The sequence below is a fragment of the Mustela putorius genome, unplaced genomic scaffold (genome assembly GCF_011764305.1).
Source record: "Mustela putorius furo isolate JIRA1106 unplaced genomic scaffold, ASM1176430v1.1 tig00003845_pilon_pilon_pilon, whole genome shotgun sequence".
NCBI lineage: Eukaryota > Metazoa > Chordata > Mammalia > Carnivora > Mustelidae > Mustela > Mustela putorius.
In genome coordinates, this window is record NW_025421998.1 from 9511945 (window position 1) to 9524179 (window position 12235).

Consider the following 12235-nt stretch of genomic DNA (forward strand, 5'->3'; position numbering starts at 1 on the left):
CCCTGGTCTAGTGGACCCTGAGATTTGCCTGCCTGTGAGTGGGAATAGTGGGGTGTTGGGAGAGATCTGTTTGGCCCAGATGGAGCAGACCAGTACTAAATAAACCTGTCGTATCAAAATTGAGTGGTGTTCCAACAACATAGATAACGGATCATGAGAAGTCCCATGTCGGGGGTAGCAGACACCACGGCTTGCAAGGGCTTGGGATGAGGTATGCTCTGGGCTGCTGGCTCTCTCTAAGATCATCTTACCTGGCCTTTAAGAGGACATTCTTCCCAAAAATATGTATCAGAGCAGATGGAAACCACCTCTAACATAACAGAAATATGCTAGATGCTGACAACAATTTGAAGTCAATGGAATTTTCTTGTTCTAAAGATGGGAACATTCCTACTGTAAGATCCCCTGCCCGTGTGTGCATGGGGGGGGGTGCTCTACCAGGAGAACCATGTTCAGGGCCTCACTGAGATGTCAGAGTACTATTAATGGCAGTAGGATTATAGGATTAAAGCCCGAAATCAGTATACAATGGATGACCCGTAAAGTACTTTTAAGGGAATAGTCTGCGCAGAGCCACAAAACGCTCAGGGCATGGAGAGGACAGAGGTGAATTCATAGCAGTGTGGAGTGATCAGTCAGGCACACATAGTTGTGGTGAGGACTGAGGACAAGAGGAATTGATGTTCTGAGTCTAGACAGGGTGGAGTGAACAGAGCAATTAGCAACAGGGTTGTGAAATGCATGGTCCAGAATGTCATGTTTGCGGGATGCTGAACAGGGCCATGCCTGCTTCAGAGATAACCATGCAGCATAGTGTCTCGTTCTCCATTATATTTCATAAGCTTTAACAAACCTTCAGAACAATGCTCGCAGTCCCCTTTCACTGGCGAGCCAGCCAGCCGTCCCCGGAAGCACGGCCCCAGCTCCAAACTTCAAGATCGTCCTCTGCTTTGCTTCACTGACGTCATTTTATGTACATGTTGCATTATTAAGTAAATGGAAGTTCTGTCTCCTTGGGGCCCCATAGTTCATACGGAGGTAGATGTAAGATAAGAGACGATATTTCAGAGTTCGTGCTGCTTTGGCTTTTTGCTCGGTAACAAGTCCACTGTATGCATAATGCAAGGACTGGGGCAAACATTTATACTTTTTTTTTTTTTTACATTTTGCTGCGGAAGCCTAAATAGGCATCAACAGATTTTCTGGGTGTTGGGCTGTTTCCTGTAGATCCCTGTTTCCTGTAGACTCCCCCACCCATTCCTTTGGGAATGGTGCATTTCATGAACAAGGCACTGGATTCCTCTGGTGCTTGGCATCTCTGAGGAAGCACATACTTGCACCAAAAGCAATCTTGGTGTTTGCTTTGCCTTTAATATTTATGGACAAGGAAATCTGAGTCTCGAAGATGTTCTTGGGGAACCTAATGATAATATGCTCGCAGAACAGAATAGGACTGGAGGCTGAGTGCAGGAAACACTGGGCTGCTGCTGAATGTGATGGGTTTCCTTGTTTTAATTTTTATTTTTTAAGTAAGCTCTATGCCCAGCATGGGGCTTGAACTCACAACCTTGTGATCAAGGGTCACATGCTCCAACGACTAAGCCAACCAGATGCCCCCCTACATATTTAACTACAGAGAACCCATCATTCATATGAAAGCTCCCCCCATGAGCTCCTTCAGCGGGCACTCCTAAGGTGTGTGAGTGTCTGTCCCCAATGACCCCAGAACAGGTGGCGGCGAGAGAGGTCACCGAGTGACCAGAGGTGCGGTCAGCGTCATCAGCACCCCTAAAGACAGGCTTCTTCTCCAGCACCCATGTTCCTCTTGACTCTCCCTTCCACTCTTCAGCACCTAAGACCTTGTTCCTATGACGGGCTGAGGTTTCAGGAGGCACGTTCATACCTACACTTTGGTCAGGAGCAGTAGCCAGTTCCAGCTGGTACGTGTGCTTAGAGGTGGCAAGGATCCACCGTTCCCTCATGGTGACAAAAATAAACCTTGCAGCAGCGGCTTCAGCTGGAGGGGAAGTGAGAACACAGACCATCCGAGCCCATTGGTGGCAATGACATCAGAGGCTTGGAGGGGCGGTTCGGCAGTTGGGGTCAGGCTGGAGCATTGGCCCCCAGAGAAGTCACCTTGCACTGATGAGCTTTTCTGTCTGTCTCTCTCCTTGCAGGGCTGCCTGACGACGCCCAACTCCCCATCAGTGAACTCCCGCTCCGTCACGTTGGGCCCATCCCTGTCGCTCAGCAACATCTCAGGGGTATCTGTGAGGTCGGACTTGAAGAAGCGGCGGGCGCCCCCTCCCCCGACCCTGCCGGGCGCGGGGCCACCAACACAGGACAAAGTCTCGGAAAAGGTAGGCAGAGGGTGGCTCTCAGGACCAGCGCATCCGCTAGATGGACGCGTGATTCTCTGTAGAAGTTTCCTGCATGCCCTACGATCCTTCAAGTCGGTGGTTTTAGCAGGGAGAGCGTTGAGGTGAAAAGTGAAGCTTCCCGTAGAAGTCAAGGTGAGACCCCGAAGTTACTTCAACCGCCGGAGGCGGGAAAGCTTTTGTGGTTTTAGTCCCAAGAGGCTTGTGCTTGCCAACTGGTATCTGTTCTCTCTTCAGCGTTGGAATCTGGGGCATCATCGGGATCGCTTCGTGAGAAAACGCGTGCGTGCGCCAGGGCACTGCGAGAATCTGGAGAGTGTATGGGGAAGGGACAATAGGTGACATTCGCATAAGTCAGACTCACAGGACAGCAGGGAGGAGTCACTCCGTGTGCTAGGACACTTGTGGAGACTGCGTGTGTACGAAGCCATGTGTGTTAAATTTATCTTAGAGCAATTTAATCCCTTTGCAAGGAGTTGTCATTATGTGTGGATGGGAATGAGCCTTTGTCCCCAGGTTCTGGGGTCTCAACTGGCCTTCTCTCTTGGCATGTGTCTGCACAACCGTATAACGCTAGTAAAAGTCCCCAAACCTCACTTCTCGGGGGCCAGGCGGCTCCTTGACCATGGCTCTTCTTCTGGTGGCTCAGAATGGAGCATGGTCAACCTGGGAAGTATACTGTGTATTCTCCAGCATCCTTCCTCATTGGAGTGGGCAGTGGCAGGGACCAGCCCCCGGGGTGGCCAGGATGGGAGCGGGCTTTTGAATCCTGGAGAAGATGAGTGCCCCCAGCAGGTCTGCTCCGTGCATATGCCGAGACACGGGGTCAACCTGCAGAGTAGATAAGGATGCATTATTCTTCATGAAGCTGCGAGGTTTCCTAGTGATGGGCACTCCAGGTTCCTGGCAGAGGCTGCAGGTAGGGGGCGGGGACATCACACAGCAAACAGGAACATTCTAGAACCCACATTTATTCTCATAGAGGGGATTAATGTCCTCTCCTTCTGCCTCGGTGTCCCTTGGCACGTCCTTGCATCATATGAGCTGAATGCTTCACCTTCCTGCTAGTCCTGGCTGGAGCCCTCTTTCACTCATTCTTACAATGCTTCCCTTAAAATAAGCTGGGAACGAAGCCTGTACCTCCCAGGTGGGAGGCTTGGCCTGGAGTCATGCTTAGAAGTTACCCGAGGGGCTCTCTGGAGCCACAGACTTCTCACTCCGTTTCCTTTTCATCCTGGTTGTCGGCCTGTCCATCAGTCCTTTTGTTTTGTCTAAGGCTTATTTATTTTAGAGGGAGAGAGAGAGAGCATACAAGCAGGGGGAGGGGCGGGAGGGACGGAGAGAGGCCCAAGCAGACTCCATGCTGAGCTCAGAACCCAGTGAGGGGCTTGATCTCATGACCCTGAGGTCATGATCTGAGTCAAAACCAAGTCAGACGCTTAATCACCCAGGCCACCGAGGTGCCCCTGTCCATTCATCTTCATAAATCTTAGCAAATCTTCCCCTTTCCCTCCAGGGGTGATCTTTATTCCCAGAGACCACCCCCCTGCCCTGGCCTCATTCCCACCTCCAGACCTTCTCCAGCCATGCCCTGCGGATCTGTTGGGAAGGCCTGCAACACGATGTATTTTAGAAGAAAGTATTTTGATTTTTGTGTTTCTTAAGCATTTTCTAATGCCACGAGGTTGTTCTGAGGTCTCCATGATGTCTTAGCTGTCTCTTGATGCGAAGAACTTTAGGCACAACTAGCCCTTCGTTTGGTACACTTGCATGGTTAAAGGGTGGCAAGACAGCACAGTGACCTCTGGGGGGTGAGTGTGCTGTGGGCCTCCCTGTTTTGCCAGGGTTTAGAGTCTGAACTTTTTCATAACCCGCAGACCATGTTTCCAGCATTTAGCACTTTTCATGCAGTCCCCTGTGGCGATGTCTTTTTGCTTTCGATTGGGAGGGATGTTTCTTTTGCGGTGAAAATCATGAATTCCAAGATCATGGTTCCTTATGTTTGTTTATTTGTTTGTTTTCAATGAGAATTGCGTTTCCCTAATGTTAGAGTGTGGACATGCGAAGCCCGACCAGCCTTTGTAAAACAGCCTTCCATACAGAGAAGCTGTTGTGTTTTTCAGATTTTAACATGCTTCTCCAGAGTGGATAAAGTCTGCTGGAGTGGGAGAATGTGTAGTAGGTAGAGAATCAGGAATTCTGAATGAAAAATAAATAGTTCTCTATACCCTGAATAATGAACAGGGTTCCCTGCGAGGCAGTAACAGCTTTTTACTGAAATCTGTTTTATTTGGCACTGAATGAGTGGAGAAATTGGCTCCCAGAAACCCTCTCCTTTTTAAAGCATATGAGTGGCAGATGGATTAAATTTGAGCATTTGCTAGGACCATTTTTTTTTCCTTTTTAAATGAAAGGTATTTTGTTATTTACTAATTTCTGGGAAAGGAACCCAAAAATGTGTTGTTGTCATTGTTGGGGAAAAACGTCAATTCCTTCTTCATGAACTTCCTTCCATATAAAGATAAGATGTTTGTTTGGAAAGCCTTATTTATATGCAACTGTTGCTAACACCAATATCCTGAATGAAAAGGAAAGGCTTATTTTTTCAAGGACATGACTAGTTTTGGAAAAGGAACATGCGTCGCTTTTCTTACTTTAGAAGATTTTTTTCTTATCCTCTGGTCTGAAAAATTAGGTGTTTCCATATTCAGGTCTTAGAGGGGGAGCAATTTCAGCTATATCCTGGCTCTTGGGGAACATTCTCAAAATCGCAGTCTTTGCGTGCCTGTTTGTTACCCGATGATAATCACGGCATGGTCATTGGTATTTGTAATTTCTGACCCTACTTTTCAAAGAGTGTTTCCCAGAGGTGTTGGAGCAAATGGAAGAAATTAACGGTGTCCTCGTGCAGGCCTGTTAGCAGAGAAACTGTCAAGACAGGTGAAGAGACGTGTTATCTTTCCAGAGGAGAAGTGCTGTCTGGGCCAGCCGTCTTCCCCTCCCCGGTACCTTGAATGTAGTTTTAATCAAGAAGAACTTTCAGACAGGAATGATATATATGTGAGGGCACCGTATGCTAAGTCAGTATTTTTCAGACTTAAGTGAACATCAGAATCACCCCCAAAGGGCTTGTTAAAACCCACTTGACTTAGCTCCGCCCTGAGAGTTTCTGATTCAGGAGGTCTGGGGCAGGGCCTGAGAACAGGCGTTCCAGCAAGTTCCCAGGCAAACCTCGCTTTGAGAACCACCGCGCCATGTGCTGCCTCGCCCTGATCCACCCACGCAGACTCGGGACTAACCAGTGTGGAGAGGCCACGTGGTGTACATATTCTGAACCGATCTGGAGAGAGTCTCCAGCAGCAAAGTTACCTGGAAATGAACAAATTCGAGCTATGTAATAATACTTGGGTGCAGGTCGCCATGGGGTTAGCTGGGGCCTGACGTTGGATGTTAAGATGGATAAATAGCTCTTGCTTCTTCTTGCTGGGACCCCAGGAGTGCTCAGGGGAGGGACAGAGGGATTGCCCCTTCCAGACAGGATTTTCCTTCCTTTTGAGATTCCATAAAGTCCTCACTTCCCTCTGTGCTGAGACGACCTGGCGCCTTGTCCCTGGCCCTGATCAAGGGCACAGTCCTCACTTGCTGCTGCTGTGTGTGGGCCTGACCCCTTTTGTAAGCAGCTGTCCCCAAGGAGACTTGTCTTCCTGTCCCTTGTCACAACCCCTCCAGCTATGGACCAGCCTGGACTCAGACTGTGAGAGGGGCTGCAGACACAGGCGCCCACACAGGCCCCTCTCCAGTCACTCTCTGGTCCTCCGTTTTCCTCCTCTCCAGAATGGGAACACTAAAAGCAGCCTTCCCAGGTTCATGATGTAGAGGTCAGAGCAGGGGCCTGGAGTGTCTTCCTGAGTCCAGATCCCAGCTCTGTCACTCCTTGTAGACTTTGCGGAGTCCCTCCTCTCCCACCCCTCGATCCCTGAGGTGTGCAGACCACACAAACGGGTGGAGTGAGAGGCAGGTATCAGGGGATCTGGGAGCCTGAGACAGGGAGGGCTGGGCGGTGCTGGGGGAAGCCTTTATGGCCGGGCCAGCCTCCTGCATGAGCCAGGTGGGGGACTAAACCTATAAATTAAACTCTGCCCTGCTGCAAACATCAAAGGCAGTGCAGAAAGTTGCCATGCCCCTGGGGCAGGTTCAACCTGTTAAATGGTGTCACACCCCCCTTGTGGCATTTTTGCTGTCAGTCACAGACTGAACACCCTGTTCACTAGTCCACACCATCCGAGAATATCGGGCCACGGTTGCTCATCCCTTTAAGCCTTTGGGGCCCTCTCTCTGAGAAGAACGGGAGTAGAATCCTGGCCAGTAATCCATTAGGTGACTCAGTTTACCTGTTCAGGATCAAAGCAATCCCGTACATTACACTTGCTCACTTCTGCCTCTGTACAACACTTTGTTGGCTACAGAGCGGCTTCTTTCGCTGTTCTCTCTGTCAGTTGATTAAAGAATAACGTGTGGGACTTTTACTAGAAAATGCTGTGCTGTCTAACGTGAGTTATCATTTTCCACAAATGTAGAATAAACAGCTCTTCATTATTTTTTCAGTCGGCACATGGTTCTTCTATGCCTGCTGTTGTGCCTGTAACAACTATAAATCCTTTTTTTATTGTAAGTAAAAGTAATTCAGAAAGTATTTTAGCTATCCAGGCCTTCTGTTGTCCCATAGTACTTGAATTATTGCGTTCATTGCAGAAAGCGTTCAACGCCATAAACTTCCAACATGACAAGTGCACTTGTACATAAGCTCAGGTTTGTTGCACTGAGATGAAAAGAGCTGGTGGTACTGGCCGTTAAAATGAGAGATGGGGGAGCTTGGTGCTATGATCAGTTACTGGTATGTTTGTCCATGAAACATTGCTTGTGTATTTGATAACTGGGTTGAATAGCTGCGGTTTGCAAACTTACGAGCGAGAATTGATACTCATTCCTTGAGTATCTCGTGCGATGTACACAGAAACACACAGCGTTTTGTACTGTGTAAATAGGTAGGGTAATCTTCACATGTGAGAAATTAGGCAAAAGTATTCCCGCTTGAGGTTCCATTTCTGGAAACATCATGAAAATCAGGTGATGAGAATATTACGAGAGATCGTAAAACCTTGCTGAGCATACACCCAATGAAACATTTCATCCAGAGCTAAAGTGTGCATTTGACGGTTTCTGTGACAGTGTATCACCTTATTCTGGCACGTTCCTGATCTCATTCTGTGTCCCAGTCCACAGCAGAGAAAAGGCCCCAGCATGGCAGCCCCGGCAGCTCTGGGGCGGGGGAGTCCACACCAAGCAGGGCCACGGATCAGCCCCACACCGGGGTGAGCTTAGATGCACTCTCCTCTCTGCTGTTAGGATGGACATCATTGCTTATGAAATTGAGGATGTCGGAGCGAATGGGATCCCTATTTCCATGGAGCCATGCCCAAGGTCCTCCTGGGGTGAAGGCCTCTTTGAGTTCTCAGACCTGCCTCATGGTGATGGTTAATTTGTTTCTGGCAAAGTGGATGATGCTTAGAGACTTTTCAAAAATTATTCCTCAATTACTTTTCAGGGGCGCCTGGGTGGCTCAATGGGTTAAGCGTCTGCCTTCGGCTGAGGTCATGGGATCAAGTCCCACGTCAGGCTCCCTGCTCAGTGGAGAGTCAACTTCTCTCTCTCCCACTCCCCCTGCTTGTGCGCTCTCTCTCTCTCTCTCTCTCTCTCAAATAAATAAATTAATAAATATTTTTTACAGAATTATTCTTCATAGTAATCAAAGACCTTTGATGACCTCTGGCGTGTGGGCAGTGCTCACAGGAGCTGCCCCTGCATCTGGCTTCCCAGAGCGCTGCCCTGACCAGACAGGATTTGAAGGTCGGCGCAAGAGAGAAGAGTGGTCCCTTCAATCTGCCCGCATGCCGGGGACCCAGGAGGGGAAGAGGCCCCACCTAGACCGACCCCTGTGTGACATGAGGCCAGGTCTGCAGAATCACTTCTCTCTGTCGCGCCCCAGTCAGCAAGGCCTGATCCCGCAACCAGCCACTCCCCCACACCCCCACTTCACCCACCTTAGCACCCTGGTCCAGGCTCTCCCGCTCCCCTGGGATGACAACCACTGCAGCAGCCTCTTCCGTGGTCCCCACTTCCACCCCTCCCCTCCGACTGCAGACACTACTAGGCAACACTTGCCACACCAGAAGCAGGGGCCCGTCTCCCCTTTGCATACACTGGAGAATAACCCCACTTCCTACCTCGCCCTGCCAGCCTCCACGCTCCGGGCCCAGCTCCTCTGCTGGTGCCCCTCACCCCCTGCCCAAAAAGACCTTTAACTTGTCCTGTCCACGGGGCCTGCGTCACGTTCTCCCCTCACACACACCCTGCTTAGAGGTCACATCCCCATCAAGGCCTCCTTGACCATCCATCCTCTGGTCCCAGTCTGTGCCATCTCCCGTTCTGTCCTGTTTCTCTTCCAGTTCTGACACGGAAGCCCAGAGGCAGGGGACATCGCTTCTGGACTCACTAGCATGTCTCAGGGTCTAACATGGTGTCAGCATATTGGTGAACACTTTCACTTTGTGCATACATAATTCATTTATCAGGCATGCAAAGAGGGGTCCTCTCTAAGTCAAAACCACTGATTTCAAAATAGAATGTGAAGGGTAATGAGTTGCCCTGCTCACAGAGCCTACTTAGAAATGGCGACAGATTGGGCCAGAACCCGTACTATTTGCTCTTCACTGCAGGAAGAGACTGCGTATGAGCCCAACAGGTGCAAGCTTCTGCCAGATGCCAGAGCTGAAAATGACCCTCCAGTGTAGACGGGCGGAGGTGTGGGAACTGTGTGTGGAAACAGGCATGGAGGAGCCTCTGTGGGCAGGAGCTGCTGCGCGGACAGGGACTCCTGGGAGTGTTCAGCCTCTGAAGATGGGACACACACACACACACATACGCACCTTCCCCTGCTCACCTGTGCTCCATGAGGATGAGCAGAATGGGGCACCTGCAGCCCAGGGGAAGGGAAGGAGCCACGGGCGCGACCCTGCCCCGTAGTACATTTCTCATCTGTTAAGTGGGTGCAGGAGCCTCCCGCAGTCTGGAGACAAATGGAAGGCTACCAAGGGAAGCAGCAGAGAGGGAACCTCTCTCTTCTCTCGCCTTCCGCCTCCCCACCTCCTTTCTGTGTGTCTCTGGTTTTCTTCGAAAATAACCCATGCCCGGACACGTGTGTATCTCTCCGTGTATGTGGCTCTCTTCCTCCGTCCGTAAGGCTGCCTGAATTGTTGGCCTCACCCGCACAGCCCCCTGGAGAGCTTACTAGTTGTGACGGCCCTTCTTTTGCCAAGGTGAGGAAACTGAGTCAGGCCAGGCCCGCTGCTGGTCAGAGACAGCACAGCCAAGGGCTCAGACCCACTGGGCATCCTCCACTTTGCATGGGGACCCTTCTAAATTGGGGGAGGGGGGCTGGGGCCTGTGCCCCGACCTGCAGAGGCAGACCTGTGGAGGTCAGTGTGCCTCGGGCGGCTACGTTCTGTCTGTGACTTTGTCAGCGACACACAGGCCTTAGTGAGGAGGCAGAACCGGCATCCAGGCGGGGAGCCCTGCATGTCAGGGACTTGTCATGCAGGGTTTGATCAGACATCCTTACAATCCCAGGGCAGCTGCCAGGCTTCCTCTCAGGGGTGACAGGGGACTTTCCAGCTCCCCGCTGCTGACTGCGCGACGCACTTTAATGTTCTGGAATACTGTGGGAGCGCTGAATTTCCGTTTCCTTCCCGCGTGGCTTTGCCGGCCCTCCTCTGAAGGTCAGGAGGCGGCCAGGGCTTAGCTCTTTGTGTCTTGGAGCTGCAAGATGGTAACTCAGCAGAGCGTCTCTCCCTCAGGGGGTGGATTGGCTGCAAATGGTCCCTTCCACCACCCGGTCACCAGCAGGGAAGACCCTCTCTGTCCCTGTCCTCCTCCCGCCAAGCCCTACCTTGTCCTTGGCAGGCAGGTAGGGAGATTGAGGCCTTTGGCTTTCTCTGTGTGTTTGTTTCTGGGCCCACTGTGAGTGTTTCTTTCTTTATAAAACAGACTTCATCAACAAAAGGCAGGCAGAGCACCCCTCCCCGTAGAAGGCCCCCTCCCCCGCTTTTCACCCAAAGTAGGTGGAACCAGTGACTTCCTATGGGAAAAAAAAAAAAGCGTTTTCCTTTTCGCAGAGTGCAAAACCCCTGTGATGTGTTTGTTCCCTGCTGTTGTGGTTTCTCTCAGGATAAAAGCCGACTTCTCCCAGGCACATTGTCTCGGGCATTTGGGTTGGAGGCAACTGTCTGATGGGCTTGGGGGGAGGGTGCATTCCCCTCTCCATAGCCCCTGTCCCTGTCTGCGGGCATGATGAGCGATCCCCCGGACACTGTGACTTGTAGGACATTTTACAGCATTTGGGATTTTCCACTTCAGTCACTTTGTAGTGGCCTGTCACTCTCTTCAGAGGGTCTCTCAGCAGAGGCCAGTAAGGTGCCCCTCTGCAGAGCCTCAGCGACCATCCCTGTCCCTACGGCCTTGAGCACGCAGTGTAGACTCGGCCATCCACTTGGCTGAATCCTGACCAGGGACAATGACCTGTTCCCGGTAGGTCCCAGCCCCACGCACAATGCCTGGCATGCAGTCTCCCATCACGGAGCGTTTCATAAACAGACGAGTGGAGGCTGATGACAGAAGGGGCTGCAAGCTGCGTGGCTTCTCTTCAGCCATGATAAATGGACTGTTGTCTACCTGGAAGGCCTCCGGTGACACACACAGGGAGAATGGGTCTTGCCAATGTCTCACATGGTGTGCATATCCACCGGAGGCTCAGATGCTGGGGGCAACTAGGCAGGAAGCCTGCCAGGACCCAGAGTGATCCTCAGTGAGGTGACATTCGAGGCTGAGGGGGCGTCAGGTTCTCTAACAGCCCCTAGCTCCGTCGCTCCCGTGTCCCCCGTGTTGTAGGCTCTGGACAAGTGTAACCCCACACCCACGTCCTACGGAGGCTGCTCCATGGGCTCCAATCCAAGGCTGACCCTGGCGCCCCTAGATTTTTGGTGCTAGAATGGCTGCAGATGAGGAAAAGGCACAGGCATTTTGGGGGAGCCAGGAGTTATTTGAGTCTGGGAAGGGTCTACAGTAGCGTGATGCTGGGGGAGAGGTGGCTCTGGTCCCACACGACTTGTCCACTGGGGGGACGGTGTCTTGACACCACATTTTGAGAGGAAAAAAATGAAAATATGCCAGGGAGAGAACATTCTAGAAACTGGAGAGTCTAAAAATAGCAGAAATGAGGATACTTAAGCAGAGGAATGTAAAGGCTCACTGGGATGTGATGAGTTCCTGCACTGAGTAGAGGCTACGCCCAGAGGACAGAACGGGACCAGTGCATGGGCCCGCTATTCTAGAAATGCTTGTCTTCATGGACTATAGAAAAGAGTCTCTCATGAGGCAGAGCTGGGGTGCTGGCATGACGATGCGGGGAAACATTATGTGGCACTCACGTGCTCGCCTGGCAAGGCAATGCCACGTCACCTTACGCTGTCATAGCCGCTCTTACAGGGACTGTGGGCTCCTCTTCATAGGGCACAAGCGTGCCGAGTGTGACTGGCTTGCCCAAGGCCCTGTCTGAGGAAAGGCTTTGTGGAACGTGTAGTAGTTCCTGAGGCCTCTCAAGGCTTAGAGATGGTCGACTCTGTCCCATGTGCTCGCATGGCCTTCCCGACGCACATGCACGGGTCTCTCCCTCTTCTACAAGGAATATGGGAATCGCCCTAATGGCCTCGTTTTGATTTAATCAGCTCTTTAAAGACCCTCTC

The 12235-nt window shown here is 51.3% G+C and overlaps 1 protein-coding gene across 4 annotated transcripts in view; it reads left to right on the forward strand.

Moving 5' to 3' along the window:
* Positions 1 to 12235, forward strand: part of COBL (cordon-bleu WH2 repeat protein) — a 268734-nt gene that overhangs the window by 153475 nt on the left and 103024 nt on the right. For all 4 annotated transcript variants that reach the window (XM_045089541.1, XM_045089543.1, XM_045089542.1 and 1 more), the window contains one exon: positions 2178 to 2360. In XM_045089541.1, the coding sequence (XP_044945476.1) occupies positions 2178 to 2360 (183 nt within the window). The remainder of the gene's footprint in view (positions 1 to 2177; positions 2361 to 12235) is intronic.